Below are 18,535 nucleotides of genomic sequence, written 5' to 3' on the forward strand. Positions count from 1 at the left end.
TCATATGAATTGGATTGGATAATGTTTATAAGGTGCTTGGGTGATTTCTGAGCTGCTGTTGACAATGATTTTGTGATCAAATCTTGGGTCTCCCAGTTTTGGAGTCTCCAATGTATCATCTGAGCCCTCCCTTGTAGTTCTAAAGCAGTGGTGGGTTCCGGATTCTGTTCCAACCGGTACAGTTGGAACGGCCCCGGAGTTACCCACATGCATGCTCCGCGGAGCATCGTGCAGGCGGTGTACGTGCCATGCGCATACACGGAAGCACCAAAAGCACAAGTACCGGGTCGTACCACCTCCAACCCACCACTGTTCTAAAGGGAAGGCTTTTAGGGAGTGCTATGACTGATACTCCTGGAAGATCCAATTGTGCAATGAAGTCCAAAGGAGTAATCCTTTACCATTCATAGATTAGGATTGAATTTTTCTGAAACTAGATTGGCTCTTCTACAAAACGATCACTTCTGGTGTTTCTATAACCTTGAATCAGTTTCACATAGCTTATTTTGTACAGATTGTCATTCCTGCTTGGAAATCTATTATAAATGAAAAATTACCAATGAAACAGTGTTAGGAATGCCAATATTCCTGAGACACAAACATATTATCAGTCTGAATTGTTTTTTAGAAGACATAATAACAGAAATTTCTCTGATTAGAAGAGCAGTATTACGCTGAATAGAAGAAGGCAGGAGGGTCAGCCAAAATCCATTTTATTAAAAATAGAATAAATCTGATCAAAAATAGTATATTAATCATTTGTATGACCTTTGGAATAATGCCCATTTGCAATGATTTTAATCTCATGGAGTTAAAAAAAATGGCAATATAGCAGGTAGAACTGCACAATTAAACTCTATGCTTTTTTAAAAAATGTTTCCACCACTTGACATTTTCAATATATATTATTTTCTGTATGTATATATGTATATAACTACTTAGTTATGTTGAAGGGTGTGTGACAAATAGTTAAAAAAATATGAAAGCAGCAAAACAATAAAATAAGTCATACAATCAAAACAACATCAACCATAAAATCCTGTAAAATAACAGACGAGATGGTGTAATGGTTAGAGTGCAGAACTACAGGCTACTTCAGTGGACTGCTAGCTGCAGTTCGGCAGTTCAAATCTCACCAGGCTCAAGGTTGACTCAGACTTCCATCCTTCCGAGATGGGTAAAATGAGGACCCAGATTGTTGGGGACAATATGCTGACTTTGCAAACCACTGAGAGAGGGCTGTAAAAGCATTGTGAAGCGGTATATAAGTCTAAGTGCTAAATGCTAACTGATATGTGCTATCACAAAATTCAAAATTTACTTCAAAAGTGAACACATCCCTCTATGTAGTTCTCCTCCTGGACCCCATCAGACAGCATTTCTTAGTTGATGGGACATATAGTGTGCCTTTCCAGCTGGACCTGATGGAATGGGCCACAGGAGACAAGGTTGTGACTGTCCAATAAATAAATAAATAAATAAATAAATAAATAAATAAATAAATAAATAAATAAATAAATAAATAAATAAATAAATAAATAAATAAATAAATAAATAAATAAATAAATAAATAAATAAATAAATAAATAAATAAATAAATAAATAAATAAATAAATAAATAAATAAATAAATAAATAATAAAGTAAATAAAATTGTCCTTTCTATGTTGATTTCTTGACACTCTGTCTCACAGCCCCAACTCCAATATGATATTCTAGTGATGTGATGAAGTCCATTTTCCTTCTACCAAAAAACCTCCCCAAAACCCAAGTCTTTCATTTCATTCTCTTAAACCTTGCTTTTATTTGACATTCTTTATGATCTTGCTTACTTTTCTATGGCTCTTCTGAGTTCCTTCTTAACTGTTTTAGAAACACATTACAAAGACAACAAAAATAATTGATAATTATTTGTTAATTGATGTCTCAAGAGGAAGTACACAGTGAAGTGCAGGTGTAGTAAGAGGGAAGGCCAGATCCTGTATCTCTGGCTGAAAAAACAGCAGCAAGAGTCACTAAGAGTCGGGTGACAGATAAATTTAATAAATTATTAATAGTATTAATCACAGGCAGACCATTCAAGTTGGATGATAGGAATCACACAGAGGAATATTTGGTTAATGATTTTTAATAATAAAAATAGCTCTGCAGTAAATCAGTCCAGGATTAGTTAGTTAAATAAAGCAAACTTCAAGGAACAGATTTATATGGTTTATTCAGAGCATAACCATGGCAGAGAATGCCAGCCCAGTCCTACACTTATAATCCCTCATGCACAAACACATTGCTTCCTTCTTGCTTGATGATGTTGATGATGTTATCCATGCAATCATTCTTGGTGATGCTGTGGGCCAGGTTTCTCCAGATCTTCGTATCTTGCGCTACTTCTTTGAGATGTTCTATTATATAATTGGTGTCAACTTTGATTGTGACCAGCCATTGTGTTCTTTGGCAGCCTGGTTTTTACCACTAACTCTTCCCAACAGAATTGCCTTCTCCACTAAATTTCCCCCCACATAACTCCTTCTTACTTAGATTTATACAAAATCTTCCTATTTATAAACAGGTATTTTGAGGAGTCATGCCATTATGGTGAGCGCTTATATAAATATGATAGTTAGTTAATTAATTGTATAGATTTCATCTTCATCCTTTCAACACTTGCCATATTGTGAGTGTGGTTTTTTTTTTAAAAATCAGCTTTCCAAAACTTCCAGATTCTTGTATCAAATAATTGTATTACTTTTTACAAAGCATACACAATATGTATGATGTTGTGTAGTTCAGATAATGACAAGAAATAAAAGCACTAGGAATTAGCTCCTTAGTTACCTTTGGAAAATGGTTAGTCTATTTTTTGTGTAGAGCAATACCAATAACAATAGCACTTAGACTTAAATACCACTTCATAATCAGTGGTGGGTTTCCATTATTTTTACTACTACTCATACACATGATGCTTCTCTGCATGGACAGAAGTGTCCGGGTGGGTGGCTGGAGCCTCTCGCCGTCACCTGATCCGGGCCGAACTGGGAGCAACCCACCTCTGTTCATAGTGCTTTACAGGTTTGTCTGAAATACTGCATTCTAGACACCAGGCTTACAATTTTTGTATATACAAAACCTCCTAGATAATAGACCGGATTGAGATCTGAAATAATTAGTTTTGCTTTTGCCCTTTATAAGTGATCTGGTACTGGCAGTTGCTTCGGTGGAGAGCTAACCATTTTTTCCAGGTTAAAGTTTCTTGTAAAAGCACATGAACAGTTGGTTCTCAATGGTTGAAACACTATCAAGGTGCATGCTTACTTTGAGCAATTCACTTCCTCTTCTGTAAACCGATATTGTGACCATCAAGAATCTTAATTGTGCAAAAACATTTCCATTGCATAAATGTGATTCTTCTTTCGTCTTAAGTGCTTCTTGGGCTAAAATGCCTTGCAATCCATCAGAGGTTTTACATGTTCTTCAGGTCATAATAAAAAGTTAGTACTCCAATCCGTTCATCTCACACATTCTTCAAAAAGTTTCAGAAGTTTCAAATTTAATGGCCTAAATGGAATGCTGCCATTTGTTTCCACAAAGAGAAAATGATGGCAATGACTGACCATTAAGTTTATTTTTTCATTTCTTTATGCCAACCAAAGTCATCTTAAGAGGAGATGGTTGGCATAAAAATTTCATAAATAAAAAAATATTTGAAATAATCTATTTGGTTGTCCATTTCATAATACCATGTTTCACCCAAAGTAAGACTGGGTTATGTGTGTGTGTTTGTGTGTGTGTGTGTGTGTGTGTGTGTGTGTGTATGTTTTCGTAGATTTTCATGGATGTAGGTTATGCTGGTCTTGTTGTATTCGGGTCTTTTCCTGTGTAAGATTGAGATTGTCTTGGCAACGTTTCGGCGAGGTCTCAGTTGCCATCTTCAGGCTGGTGTTTTTGGCTTAAAGCTGCCGTCTTTCTATAAATCTTGGTGGGGTGTGTGGAGTGCTGGCTTTCTCTCAGTAAGTGGAATGATTGGTTGTGTAGTTGTATCATGATTGGTAGATTGGTGCTGATTGGTGCTGGCTGTGTGTCTATTGTTGTTTTGTGTTGTAACGGCCTGGGTGGTGGATGGGGCTCGTTCCTTGACTAGGGCTGGTTTCCAGATGTCTGGTAGGCGGGAGGTATCGTCACATTTATTCATGTTGTGGGTTAGGGTTATATAATTCTTTGATTATTCTTTCTCCTGGTCCCATAAGTATCTTATCGAACTCCGAACTTCCTATGTTAAAACCATACTCCCTTTTATCTTTTTCATATCTTGATTGTATTTGCAATTGTGAAAACCAAGCTATATCAATCCCTTGTTTTTCTAATTCTTGTTTTTCTTAGTTCCCCTTTCTGTTAAGTTATCTTTGTATCTAATAATATTTTTGATACTACTAATATTTGGATGTGTCAATGCTTCCATTGTTGAAAGCCACATTGATATTTCTAAATAATGTTTCCCTTTCACTCTTTCCCATATTGTTAATAATCCATTCCTTACATAATGTCTTTGAAAATAGCCATGTGCCCTACTTTTATCATACCACAATAAAGCATGCTGACCCAGTTGCACATCATGCCCCTCCAGTGTCAATTATCTTGTATTTCTCAGTAAAATCCATTCTTTCATCCAAGTTAGACCCGCTTCTTGGTTGTACAGTTCCCAGTTTGGTAATCCAAATCCACCTCGATTCCTTGCATCTTGTAATATTTTTATATTAATTCTTGCTTTTTCCCTTGCCATATATATTTCCCCACTATTTTGTTCATACTTTCAAAGAATTTTTTCTCTAGTTTTATTGGTATTATTTGGAATAGGTATAACAATCTTGGTATTATGTTCATCTTTACTACTGCTATTCTTCTCATCAGCGATAATTGTTGGCTTTTCCATCTTTCCAAGTCTATTTCTATTTGTTTAAAGTACCCAGACAACACACTATTAAATAGAAAAGGGGAGGGGTGGAGAAGGGGAAAACAGAAAAGAAAATATTAAACATATATGTATATATTCAAGAACGAGACATAAAGCAGGGGGGAAACATACATAGGGTAGGCTAGTGAAGGTAAGGGAATAAGAAATGATACTAAATTATATTTGGGATGATGGAAATACCATCCCAAGGAAACATAAACTGAGTTTTAAAATATACACCAACAATAATAGAAAAAGAAAGGGAGAGAGGAGGAGAGAAAGAAAGGAAGACGGGAGAAAGAAGAAAGAGGTAAGGAGAGGAGGATGGAAGGGGTAGAAAGAGAAGGAGAGAGGGTAGGAAGGAGAAGAGGAAGAGCAGGAGTAGGAGAAAGGGAAGGGAAGAAAGGAGGAGAAGGAGAGGAGGAAGGAAAAAAGTAGAGAAGGGAGGGAGGGAGAAAAGAAAGGGAAAACAAGGAGGTGTTACAAAAGGAGGAAGGGATGGTAAATAAAGCAACCCAAATTGTACATTATAACTTATTAAATGAAATAATAAATGTATAAGAATGACAAATGTAAAGAAGAATACCAATTATGTGAATGTATACTTAAAATAGTATGTAAGAGAATAAAAAAAAACAATTCTTTGGAAAAAAAAGATAGGAAGATTGAAAGAACATGTGGACCAAAACGATGGATAATTATCAAGGATGATTACTTCAAAATATCAGACATTAAAATGAGTAGGTAAATATTTCTGAAAATGTCTTCACTGCCCAAGTAAATCATGCAGTATATATAGAAGTTGTTAAAAAATGATGAAAGAATAGAGTGATGGTAAAATAATTATTGGCCAAGAATCTCTTTTTCTCCTCAGAAAGCCCACTATTGCTCTCCACGATAAGGTTGGTAAGCATCTTGGTAACCATGATGTACCTGACTGGGAGCAATATGGATATTATTATTGATGAGCTGATTATGCAGAGTGGGAGATGTCAGAAACCAAGATTTTCTGCTTTTCCTGGCTAGGAAGGCAATGGGAGATTTAAGCTGTTTGGGGCATACAATTCAATGGTTGTATTTTTAGAGGGAAACTATGCCTCTTGGTAATTTTGTTATTGGGGACTTGAGAGGGCTGAATAAAAATGGGATTTTGGAGCCACAAAAGTTGCCCACCAGGGCCCGATGAATGTTCACTGTATCTAGGTTGAAGAGAAGGGACAGAATTCTCCTTTGCATGTTTCATTCCTTGGAAAGCTACTATCAGCCAGAGTAGACATTGCTAAGCTAGATGCATCAGATCAGAGGTCCCCGAACCCTGGGCCGTGTCCCACTACTGGGATGTGGCCTGTTTGGAACTGGGGCCCATTAGTGGCTGGCCAGCATGAGCACACCCAGCATGACTTGCATGAATGGCCAGCCGGTGTGCACACGTGAAGCTCAAGTTGCGCAAGTGGCAGGGCCAGGGTTCTCCCCTCCCGTCCCCACTAAGACACCAAGCTGTAAAGGTTGGGGACCATTGCATCAGATGAACTGACAAAAATAACTTTCCCATATATGTATTCAAGAACATGGGAGCCTTTCCCAAACATTGTGAACTTGCCACATATATAAAGATGGAAGTACTGCAAAAGAAAAAGAAAAAGAAGTCATTAACAGTTATTCTATTCTGTCAGGCAGTATTGTACAAAGTATAAAGATGTAAGAAAAATAGACAGCTGTTAGTAATAACATGTAACAACCCATACTGCAGTGTTTTTATTTAACCAAAAGCAAGTTTTGATTCCTGCCCCTGAAAAAAATTCTGCTCATTTTACATATACAATAATACAATACAATAGTAGAGTTGGAAGGGACCTTGGAGGTCTTCTAGTCCAACCCCCTGCCTAGGCAGGAAACCCTATACCGTTTCAGACAGATGGCTATCCAACATCTTCTTAAAGACTTCCAGTGTTGGGGCATTCACAACTTCTGGAGGCAAGCTGTTCCACTGATTAATTGTTCTAACTGTCAGGAAGTTTCTCCTCAGTTCTAAGTTGCTTCTCTCCTTGATTAGTTTCCACCCATTGCTTCTTGTTCTACCCTCAGGTGCCTCGGAGAATAGTTTGACTCCCTTTTCTTTGTGGCAACCCCTGAGATATTGGAACACTGCTATCATGTCTCCCCTAGTCCTTCTTTCTCTTAAGCTAGACATACCCAGTTCCTGCAACCGTTCTTCATATGTTTTAGTCTCCAGTCCCCTAATCATCTTTGTTGCTCTTCTCTGCACTCTTTCTAGAGTCTCCACATCTTTTTTACATCGTGGCGACCAGAACTGAATGCAGTATTCCAAGTGTGGCTTTACCAAGGCATTATAAAGTGGTATAATGAATATGAATACCTCCATGCTATTCACTCTAGTCCATGTCCATTACAACCACCCAAAGCTACATGTCAATCCTGAGCTCAGCTGTACAGCCAGGAAATGTTGCGATACAAACACGGTGTGGTTTAAAAACAATGCAATTGTTGCTCCATTTCTTTTGACACCAATAATCCAGCTTTGCAGAACCAAAGATTCAGTTAGACCACAGGGTTAATGAAGAAACCAACAAGGGATTTCAGAAAGACTCCAAATCTCCAAGAACAAAAATATAACTAAGGAAGTTGTGAATGAATTGGACTATGGATAAATGGGCAAAATTCAGAATCTTTGGTTCTGCAAAGCTGGATTATTGGTGTCAAAAGAAATGGAGCAACAATTGCATTGTTTTTAAACCACACCGTGTTTGTATCGCAACATTTCCTGGCTGTACAGCTGAGCTCAGGATTGACATGTAGCTTTGGGTGGTTGTAATGGACATGGACTAGAGTGAATAGCATGGAGGTATTCATATTCATTATACCACTTTATAATGCCTTGGTAAAGCCACACTTGGAATACTGCATTCAGTTCTGGTCGCCACGATGTAAAAAAGATGTGGAGACTCTAGAAAGAGTGCAGAGAAGAGCAACAAAGATGATTAGGGGACTGGAGACTAAAACATATGAAGAACGGTTGCAGGAACTGGGTATGTCTAGCTTAAGAGAAAGAAGGACTAGGGGAGACATGATAGCAGTGTTCCAATATCTCAGGGGTTGCCACAAAGAAAAGGGAGTCAAACTATTCTCCGAGGCACCTGAGGGTAGAACAAGAAGCAATGGGTGGAAACTAATCAAGGAGAGAAGCAACTTAGAACTGAGGAGAAACTTCCTGACAGTTAGAACAATTAATCAGTGGAACAGCTTGCCTCCAGAAGTTGTGAATGCCCCAACACTGGAAGTCTTTAAGAAGATGTTGGATAGCCATCTGTCTGAAACGGTATAGGGTTTCCTGCCTAGGCAGGGGGTTGGACTAGAAGACCTCCAAGGTCCCTTCCAACTCTACTATTGTATTGTATTATTGTATATGTAAAATGAGCAGAATTTTTTTCAGGGGCAGGAATCAAAACTTGCTTTTGGTTAAATAAAAACACTGCAGTATGGGTTGTTACATGTTATTACTAACAGCTGTCTATTTTTCTTACATCTTTATACTTTGTACAATACTGCCTGACAGAATAGAATAACTGTTAATGACTTCTTTTTCTTTTTCTTTTGCAGTACTTCCATCTTTATATATGTGGCAAGTTCACAATGTTTGGGAAAGGCTCCCATGTTCTTGAATACATATATGGGAAAGTTATTTTTGTCAGTTCATCTGATGCAATGGTCCCCAACCTTTACAGCTTGGTGTCTTAGTGGGGACGGGAGGGGAGAACCCTGGCCCTGCCACTTGCGCAACTTGAGCTTCACGTGTGCACACCGGCTGGCCATTCATGCAAGTCATGCTGGGTGTGCTCATGCTGGCCAGCCACTAATGGGCCCCAGTTCCAAACAGGCCACATCCCAGTAGTGGGACACGGCCCAGGGTTCGGGGACCTCTGATCTGATGCATCTAGCTTAGCAATGTCTACTCTGGCTGATAGTAGCTTTCCAAGGAATGAAACATGCAAAGGAGAATTCTGTCCCTTCTCTTCAACCTAGATACAGTGAACATTCATCGGGCCCTGGTGGGCAACTTTTGTGGCTCCAAAATCCCATTTTTATTCAGCCCTCTCAAGTCCCCAATAACAAAATTACCAAGAGGCATAGTTTCCCTCTAAAAATACAACCATTGAATTGTATGCCCCAAACAGCTTAAATCTCCCATTGCCTTCCTAGCCAGGAAAAGCAGAAAATCTTGGTTTCTGACATCTCCCACTCTGCATAATCAGCTCATCAATAATAATATCCATATTGCTCCCAGTCAGGTACATCATGGTTACCAAGATGCTTACCAACCTTATCGTGGAGAGCAATAGTGGGCTTTCTGAGGAGAAAAAGAGATTCTTGGCCAATAATTATTTTACCATCACTCTATTCTTTCATCATTTTTTAACAACTTCTATATATACTGCATGATTTACTTGGGCAGTGAAGACATTTTCAGAAATATTTACCTACTCATTTTAATGTCTGATATTTTGAAGTAATCATCCTTGATAATTATCCATCGTTTTGGTCCACATGTTCTTTCAATCTTCCTATCTTTTTTTTCCAAAGAATTGTTTTTTTTTATTCTCTTACATACTATTTTAAGTATACATTCACATAATTGGTATTCTTCTTTACATTTGTCATTCTTATACATTTATTATTTCATTTAATAAGTTATAATGTACAATTTGGGTTGCTTTATTTACCATCCCTTCCTCCTTTTGTAACACCTCCTTGTTTTCCCTTTCTTTTCTCCCTCCCTCCCTTCTCTACTTTTTTCCTTCCTCCTCTCCTTCTCCTCCTTTCTTCCCTTCCCTTTCTCCTACTCCTGCTCTTCCTCTTCTCCTTCCTACCCTCTCTCCTTCTCTTTCTACCCCTTCCATCCTCCTCTCCTTACCTCTTTCTTCTTTCTCCCGTCTTCCTTTCTTTCTCTCCTCCTCTCTCCCTTTCTTTTTCTATTATTGTTGGTGTATATTTTAAAACTCAGTTTATGTTTCCTTGGGATGGTATTTCCATCATCCCAAATATAATTTAGTATCATTTCTTATTCCCTTACCTTCACTAGCCTACCCTATGTATGTTTCCCCCCTGCTTTATGTCTCGTTCTTGAATATATACATATATGTTTAATATTTTCTTTTCTGTTTTCCCCTTCTCCACCCCTCCCCTTTTCTATTTAATAGTGTGTTGTCTGGGTACTTTAAACAAATAGAAATAGACTTGGAAAGATGGAAAAGCCAACAATTATCGCTGATGAGAAGAATAGCAGTAGTAAAGATGAACATAATACCAAGATTGTTATACCTATTCCAAATAATACCAATAAAACTAGAGAAAAAATTCTTTGAAAGTATGAACAAAATAGTGGGGAAATATATATGGCAAGGGAAAAAGCAAGAATTAATATAAAAATATTACAAGATGCAAGGAATCGAGGTGGATTTGGATTACCAAACTGGGAACTGTACAACCAAGAAGCGGGTCTAACTTGGATGAAAGAATGGATTTTACTGAGAAATACAAGATAATTGACACTGGAGGGGCATGATGTGCAACTGGGTCAGCATGCTTTATTGTGGTATGATAAAAGTAGGGCACATGGCTATTTTCAAAGACATTATGTAAGGAATGGATTATTAACAATATGGGAAAGAGTGAAAGGGAAACATTATTTAGAAATATCAATGTGGCTTTCAACAATGGAAGCATTGACACATCCAAATATTAGTAGTATCAAAAATATTATTAGATACAAAGATAACTTAACAGAAAGGGGAACTAAGAAAAACAAGAATTAGAAAAACAAGGGATTGATATAGCTTGGTTTTCACAATTGCAAATACAATCAAGATATGAAAAAGATAAAAGGGAGTATGGTTTTAACATAGGAAGTTCGGAGTTCGATAAGATACTTATGGGACCAGGAGAAAGAATAATCAAAGAATTATATAACCCTAACCCACAACATGAATAAATGTGACGATACCTCCCGCCTACCAGACATCTGGAAACCAGCCCTAGTCAAGGAACGAGCCCCATCCACCACCCAGGCCGTTACAACACAAAACAACAATAGACACACAGCCAGCACCAATCAGCACCAATCTACCAATCATGATACAACTACACAACCAATCATTCCACTTACTGAGAGAAAGCCAGCACTCCACACACCCCACCAAGATTTATAGAAAGACGGCAGCTTTAAGCCAAAAACACCAGCCTGAAGATGGCAACTGAGACCTCGCCGAAACGTTGCCAAGACAATCTCAATCTTACACAGGAAAAGACCCGAATACAACAAGACCAGCATAACCTACATCCATGAAAATCTACGAAAACATACACACACACACACACACACACACACACACACAAACACACACACATAACCCAGTCTTACTTTGGGTGAAACATGGTATTATGAAATGGACAACCAAATAGATTATTTCAAATATTTTTTTATTTATGAAATTTTTATGCCAACCATCTCCTCTTAAGATGACTTTGGTTGGCATAAAGAAATGAAAAAATAAACTTAATGGTCAGTCATTGCCATCATTTTCTCTTTGTGGAAACAAATGGCAGCATTCCATTTAGGCCATTAAATTTGAAACTTCTGAAACTTTTTGAAGAATGTGTGAGATGAACGGATTGGAGTACTAACTTTTTATTATGACCTGAAGAACATGTAAAACCTCTGATGGATTGCAAGGCATTTTAGCCCAAGAAGCACTTAAGACGAAAGAAGAATCACATTTATGCAATGGAAATGTTTTTGCACAATTAAGATTCTTGATGGTCACAATATCGGTTTACAGAAGAGGAAGTGAATTGCTCAAAGTAAGCATGCACCTTGATAGTGTTTCAACCATTGAGAACCAACTGTTCATGTGCTTTTACAAGAAACTTTAACCTGGAAAAAATGGTTAGCTCTCCACCGAAGCAACTGCCAGTACCAGATCACTTATAAAGGGCAAAAGCAAAACTAATTATTTCAGATCTCAATCCGGTCTATTATCTAGGAGGTTTTGTATATACAAAAATTGTAAGCCTGGTGTCTAGAATGCAGTATTTCAGACAAACCTGTAAAGCACTATGAACAGAGGTGGGTTGCTCCCAGTTCGGCCCGGATCAGGTGACGGCGAGAGGCTCCAGCCACCCACCCGGACACTTCTGTCCATGCAGAGAAGCATCATGTGTATGAGTAGTAGTAAAAATAATGGAAACCCACCACTGATTATGAAGTGGTATTTAAGTCTAAGTGCTATTGTTATTGGTATTGCTCTACACAAAAAATAGACTAACCATTTTCCAAAGGTAACTAAGGAGCTAATTCCTAGTGCTTTTATTTCTTGTCATTATCTGAACTACACAACATCATACATATTGTGTATGCTTTGTAAAAAGTAATACAATTATTTGATACAAGAATCTGGAAGTTTTGGAAAGCTGATTTTTAAAAAAAAAACCACACTCACAATATGGCAAGTGTTGAAAGGATGAAGATGAAATCTATACAATTAATTAACTAACTATCATATTTATATAAGCGCTCACCATAATGGCATGACTCCTCAAAATACCTGTTTATAAATAGGAAGATTTTGTATAAATCTAAGTAAGAAGGAGTTATGTGGGGGGAAATTTAGTGGAGAAGGCAATTCTGTTGGGAAGAGTTAGTGGTAAAAACCAGGCTGCCAAAGAACACAATGGCTGGTCACAATCAAAGTTGACACCAATTATATAATAGAACATCTCAAAGAAGTAGCGCAAGATACGAAGATCTGGAGAAACCTGGCCCACAGCATCACCAAGAATGATTGCATGGATAACATCATCAACATCATCAAGCAAGAAGGAAGCAATGTGTTTGTGCATGAGGGATTATAAGTGTAGGACTGGGCTGGCATTCTCTGCCATGGTTATGCTCTGAATAAACCATATAAATCTGTTCCTTGAAGTTTGCTTTATTTAACTAACTAATCCTGGACTGATTTACTGCAGAGCTATTTTTATTATTAAAAATCATTAACCAAATATTCCTCTGTGTGATTCCTATCATCCAACTTGAATGGTCTGCCTGTGATTAATACTATTAATAATTTATTAAATTTATCTGTCACCCGACTCTTAGTGACTCTTGCTGCTGTTTTTTCAGCCAGAGATACAGGATCTGGCCTTCCCTCTTACTACACCTGCACTTCACTGTGTACTTCCTCTTGAGACATCAATTAACAAATAATTATCAATTATTTTTGTTGTCTTTGTAATGTGTTTCTAAAACAGTTAAGAAGGAACTCAGAAGAGCCATAGAAAAGTAAGCAAGATCATAAAGAATGTCAAATAAAAGCAAGGTTTAAGAGAATGAAATGAAAGACTTGGGTTTTGGGGAGGTTTTTTGGTAGAAGGAAAATGGACTTCATCACATCACTAGAATATCATATTGGAGTTGGGGCTGTGAGACAGAGTGTCAAGAAATCAACATAGAAAGGACAATTTTATTTACTTTATTATTTATTTATTTATTTATTTATTTATTTATTTATTTATTTATTTATTTATTTATTTATTTATTTATTTATTTATTTATTTATTTATTTATTTATTTATTTATTTATTTATTTATTTATTTATTTATTTATTTATTTATTTATTTATTTATTTATTTATTTATTTATTTATTTATTATTTATTTATTTATTTATTTATTTATTTATTTATTTATTTATTTATTTATTTATTTATTTATTTATTTATTTATTTATTTATTTATTTATTTATTTATTTATTTATTTATTTATTGGACAGTCACAACCTTGTCTCCTGTGGCCCATTCCATCAGGTCCAGCTGGAAAGGCACACTATATGTCCCATCAACTAAGAAATGCTGTCTGATGGGGTCCAGGAGGAGAACTACATAGAGGGATGTGTTCACTTTTGAAGTAAATTTTGAATTTTGTGATAGCACATATCAGTTAGCATTTAGCACTTAGACTTATATACCGCTTCACAATGCTTTTACAGCCCTCTCTCAGTGGTTTGCAAAGTCAGCATATTGTCCCCAACAATCTGGGTCCTCATTTTACCCATCTCGGAAGGATGGAAGTCTGAGTCAACCTTGAGCCTGGTGAGATTTGAACTGCCGAACTGCAGCTAGCAGTCCACTGAAGTAGCCTGTAGTTCTGCACTCTAACCATTACACCATCTCGTCTGTTATTTTACAGGATTTTATGGTTGATGTTGTTTTGATTGTATGACTTATTTTATTGTTTTGCTGCTTTCATATTTTTTTAACTATTTGTCACACACCCTTCAACATAACTAAGTAGTTATATACATATATACATACAGAAAATAATATATATTGAAAATGTCAAGTGGTGGAAACATTTTTTAAAAAAGCATAGAGTTTAATTGTGCAGTTCTACCTGCTATCTTGCCATTTTTTTTAACTCCATGAGATTAAAATCATTGCAAATGGGCATTATTCCAAAGGTCATACAAATGATTAATATACTATTTTTGATCAGATTTATTCTATTTTTAATAAAATGGATTTTGGCTGACCCTCCTGCCTTCTTCTATTCAGCGTAATACTGCTCTTCTAATCAGAGAAATTTCTGTTATTATGTCTTCTAAAAAACAATTCAGACTGATAATATGTTTGTGTCTCAGGAATATTGGCATTCCTAACACTGTTTCATTGGTAATTTTTCATTTATAATAGATTTCCAAGCAGGAATGACAATCTGTACAAAATAAGCTATGTGAAACTGATTCAAGGTTATAGAAACACCAGAAGTGATCGTTTTGTAGAAGAGCCAATCTAGTTTCAGAAAAATTCAATCCTAATCTATGAATGGTAAAGGATTACTCCTTTGGACTTCATTGCACAATTGGATCTTCCAGGAGTATCAGTCATAGCACTCCCTAAAAGCCTTCCCTTTAGAACAGTGGTGGGTTGGAGGTGGTACGACCCGGTACTTGTGCTTTTGGTGCTTCCGTGTATGCGCATGGCACGTACACCGCCTGCACGATGCTCCGCGGAGCATGCATGTGGGTAACTCCGGGGCCGTTCCAACTGTACCGGTTGGAACAGAATCCGGAACCCACCACTGCTTTAGAACTACAAGGGAGGGCTCAGATGATACATTGGAGACTCCAAAACTGGGAGACCCAAGATTTGATCACAAAATCATTGTCAACAGCAGCTCAGAAATCACCCAAGCACCTTATAAACATTATCCAATCCAATTCATATGATACATTTTGAACATACAGCACTAGAAACTTGTCACATACAGTTTATCTCTTTGGTTAAAGCCAGTCTCCACATAGGAATGAAGAGGGGGATTGGGGGTTCTAAAATGAAAAGAAAATGGAAGGGTAACTTTGGAGTCTAAGAATTGGCTCCCAAGACAATAAAAAGATCTGAATGGTTCTAATCAAGTTAATTCGTAACTGCTACTCGTCTATTAAATCTGGTTGCCATACACTTCTTGCATGCTGAGTTAATTGTGCAAAAGGAAATTTACAAACTGACCAGTTTGCCACAGACTTCAGCAAAAGCCAATTCCACATCCAACTGCCTCCGGAAGGGAGAGATTTCATCACCAAAATAGTCAGGGTATGCATATATAGCCTGGAAGGGCAGGGGAAAGCTATGAAGCCTCACCTTCAGCGTCAACTGCTCCACAGAGTCCTACTTCAACCAAGTTCAGTGAGGAATCATGAAGCCAGGAAGTTTTCTGCTGCTCACTCTCCTCCTCTTCTTCTTGTACTCCAGTAAGTTCTGCTTACTAATTCAACTTTTTCCTTTTCTGAGAGATTTGAGGATCCCTTTATCCCCAGGAAAAAAAGAGACAATAATCCACAGATACCTTCACGGCTGGTTCAGTGAGAAATAATTCTTAGTCAGAGAAATCGGCACAAGAAGCAAATTAAAAAATTAGGTTATTGATGCAGAATTGACTATTTTACTAGAAGCTTATTCAGCTCTAAATAATTTTTGCTCAGCTAGTTAAGGATTTTAATTCCAGGGAGAAGGGAAAGGAACAGGGTGCATACAAGTGAAAATTTAAAAATATCGGAGCTAATATAGACCTACTTCAATAATTTAGTATGTTTTCATTCCAGATCCAACTGGCCTAAAAGTCAATTTAAGGGTTAACACCAGCTGATTTGGCATTGGGAGAAAGTGAGCCCATTGCATTAATTTTATTTACTGTTTTTTAAATTGAGTTTTGGACAACTAAGGGATCACAAGATCACCTTCCATTTTGGGGAGTGGTGAAGCCCCACTGCTGCAATCACCGGTGCTCAACATTCCCAATTGTTGGAATCAAGTGGTCCTTTCAGGTGTCACATAAGCAGAATTCCTGTAGAAATCAACAAAATTGAACTCCCTAATAATATCCCTGTCAACTTTATTAGTACTATACATTTGGTTTGTGTTGATTTATTATGTTGATTCAACTGGTCAAGCAGTTTAATTGCAGGGAAGGAGAAAGGCACATACAAACACAAGTAAATAAATAAATAGGAGATAACATGGAGTTGTTTCAAATATTTTCATTTATATGGGTTTTTTTACAGACATTGCTGCCCAAAAAATCCATGAGAAGGTGAGTACCAGATTTAAGTTTTTAAATAAAGTCTCTGTGTAGGACTCAGAAATGTGGATGCATAATAACCTCGTGCCCCTCCCTCCTTACCACCACATCCTTTATTGCCAACGTATTGTATTCTCAGATACAATAAGATTTGGAACATATTTCAGCCCATGTTTTCTGCCTTTATCCACTCCCTCTCCCAACCTGCTTACCCTCCTAAGCTCTTTAAGGGCACAGCATGCAATTAAAAGCATCTGCCCCAAAACCATAACAAACTAAACAATGTTTTATTTCACTGTTGTGGAGCTTTTTCTTTCAGTGTATCTTATATATGTTTGTGTGTTTAATGTTGAGAGGGATATTGCAAACCACGTAGAATTTATATGAATAGCGTTATAAAGACTGTAAGATATAATTTCTAAAAATCCCAGACCTATTTTCCAGCATTGCTAATGCATGATGGCCTACATGGGGACTAGGAGGATCAACCAAAACAGAAATGAACTCTGCTGAGTTACAACTTGACAAGATAAGAGTTAATCAGTTCAGAGCAGGGGTGGTTTCCAGCTGCTGCTACTACTGCTGGTTCGCTCAGGGATGCATTGCGTACAAAAGAAAATGCTTCTGCGCATGCAAAACAAGATGGTGGCACCTATGATACTGCCAAGAGAACTGGTTTGGGGGCATGGCAGGCCGAGTTGCTACCTAACCGGTAGGAACCCATCTCTGGTTCAGACATAATCATGTTATTCAACTTATCATTGGCCTTAACAGGATAGTCCTATGAAATGAATCATTTGCTTCTTCCCATAGGAGTATTGTAAGAGGTATTCTCAACCAACCAAATTCTGCACCATGGAGTATAACGCCCACTGTGGTTCTGACGGCATAACCTATGGCAACCAATGTCTCTTCTGCAATGCGTATATGTAAGTATACCGTTCATTCTGTACAGCTGCAAAAGAACCTTGGAAAACTGATCCTTTTTAAAAGAAGGCTCTCGGAAAACATTGTCTGTCCCAAATAGATTATGTAATAGTGTTAGTTTTACCAATTTTAAGGGGAAGGTGAACTATAGCCAACTTTCTAATGTTAGGAGATCACAAATGATATTGCTAATTATTCTAGTCTTTTGCTTGGCTGGGCCCTAATGGTGGATGCACTCCCTGTGGTTCTTATTTTTAATTTTTGGTTCTGTTTTCTCATCAGTAAAAGCAATAGAAAACTTCGGCTGAGATATCTTGGAGAATGTGTAAAATTTGAAGATGCAGAAGATTAAAGAACATTTGCCAGAGAATATCCCACAATCTTGTTCATTTAACAACCCCATGAAATCTTGTTCATTAACAACCCCATGAAAACATCTGTTCTTCCCTCTTCTTCTGCTATGTTGCTCTATTAAATGTCTTAATCTGACTTATGAATAAAAAATTCAAAGCATTATCTCTCTACGAATCTTCTTTTTAAACCAATATATCAGCCTCCTTTTTTGTTCTAGTTCCTTTGAGTCAAAGTTGACTGATTGCAACTGCCTCAACTTGTTTGTGCAGTTTTCTTGGCACATATTTTTTCAGAAGTGATTTGCCCTTGCCTCCTTCCTAGCAGTCACTGGCCAAGAACAATTAGCTGACTTCCTATCTTAGGTGGGCCTAGAACTCATTGTCTCCTGCTTTTTAGCTGGGGTTTTAGCCACTACACCAAACTGGCTCGCATTGGCATACATTTATAGTTTTATTGCATTGTAAAATGCACAATGACTTCATACTGGTAGATATGCAATTGGGAACATATTGCTATGTATTCATAATGTATATTTTTGTATTATTGGTAAGAGACAATAATTAAAGGTTGGTTATTGGTACCACATAAAGCACGAAGTTTTTTCTCATGACAGAAAAAGCACTTCTGAAAGTACATTCCCTCGGGGTAGAACAATTTCAATA

The 18,535-nt window shown here is 37.2% G+C and overlaps 1 protein-coding gene across 1 annotated transcript; it reads left to right on the forward strand.

The window, feature by feature from the left end:
* Positions 1–15,584: 15,584 nt before the first annotated feature.
* LOC309382726 (ovomucoid-like) lies at positions 15,585–17,925 on the forward strand. The gene is made up of 4 exons (XM_081934518.1): positions 15,585–15,765; positions 16,576–16,604; positions 17,406–17,521; positions 17,802–17,925. The coding sequence occupies exons 1-4, from the start codon at positions 15,711–15,713 to the stop codon at positions 17,869–17,871; spliced, it is 270 nt and encodes an 89-aa protein (XP_081790644.1). The 5' UTR covers positions 15,585–15,710; the 3' UTR covers positions 17,872–17,925.
* The last annotated feature ends 610 nt before the right edge of the window (positions 17,926–18,535 follow it).

The sequence above is a fragment of the Natrix helvetica genome (assembly GCF_964273705.1).
Source record: "Natrix helvetica genome assembly, chromosome: 1".
In the NCBI taxonomy this organism is placed as follows: Eukaryota; Metazoa; Chordata; class Lepidosauria; order Squamata; family Natricidae; genus Natrix; species Natrix helvetica.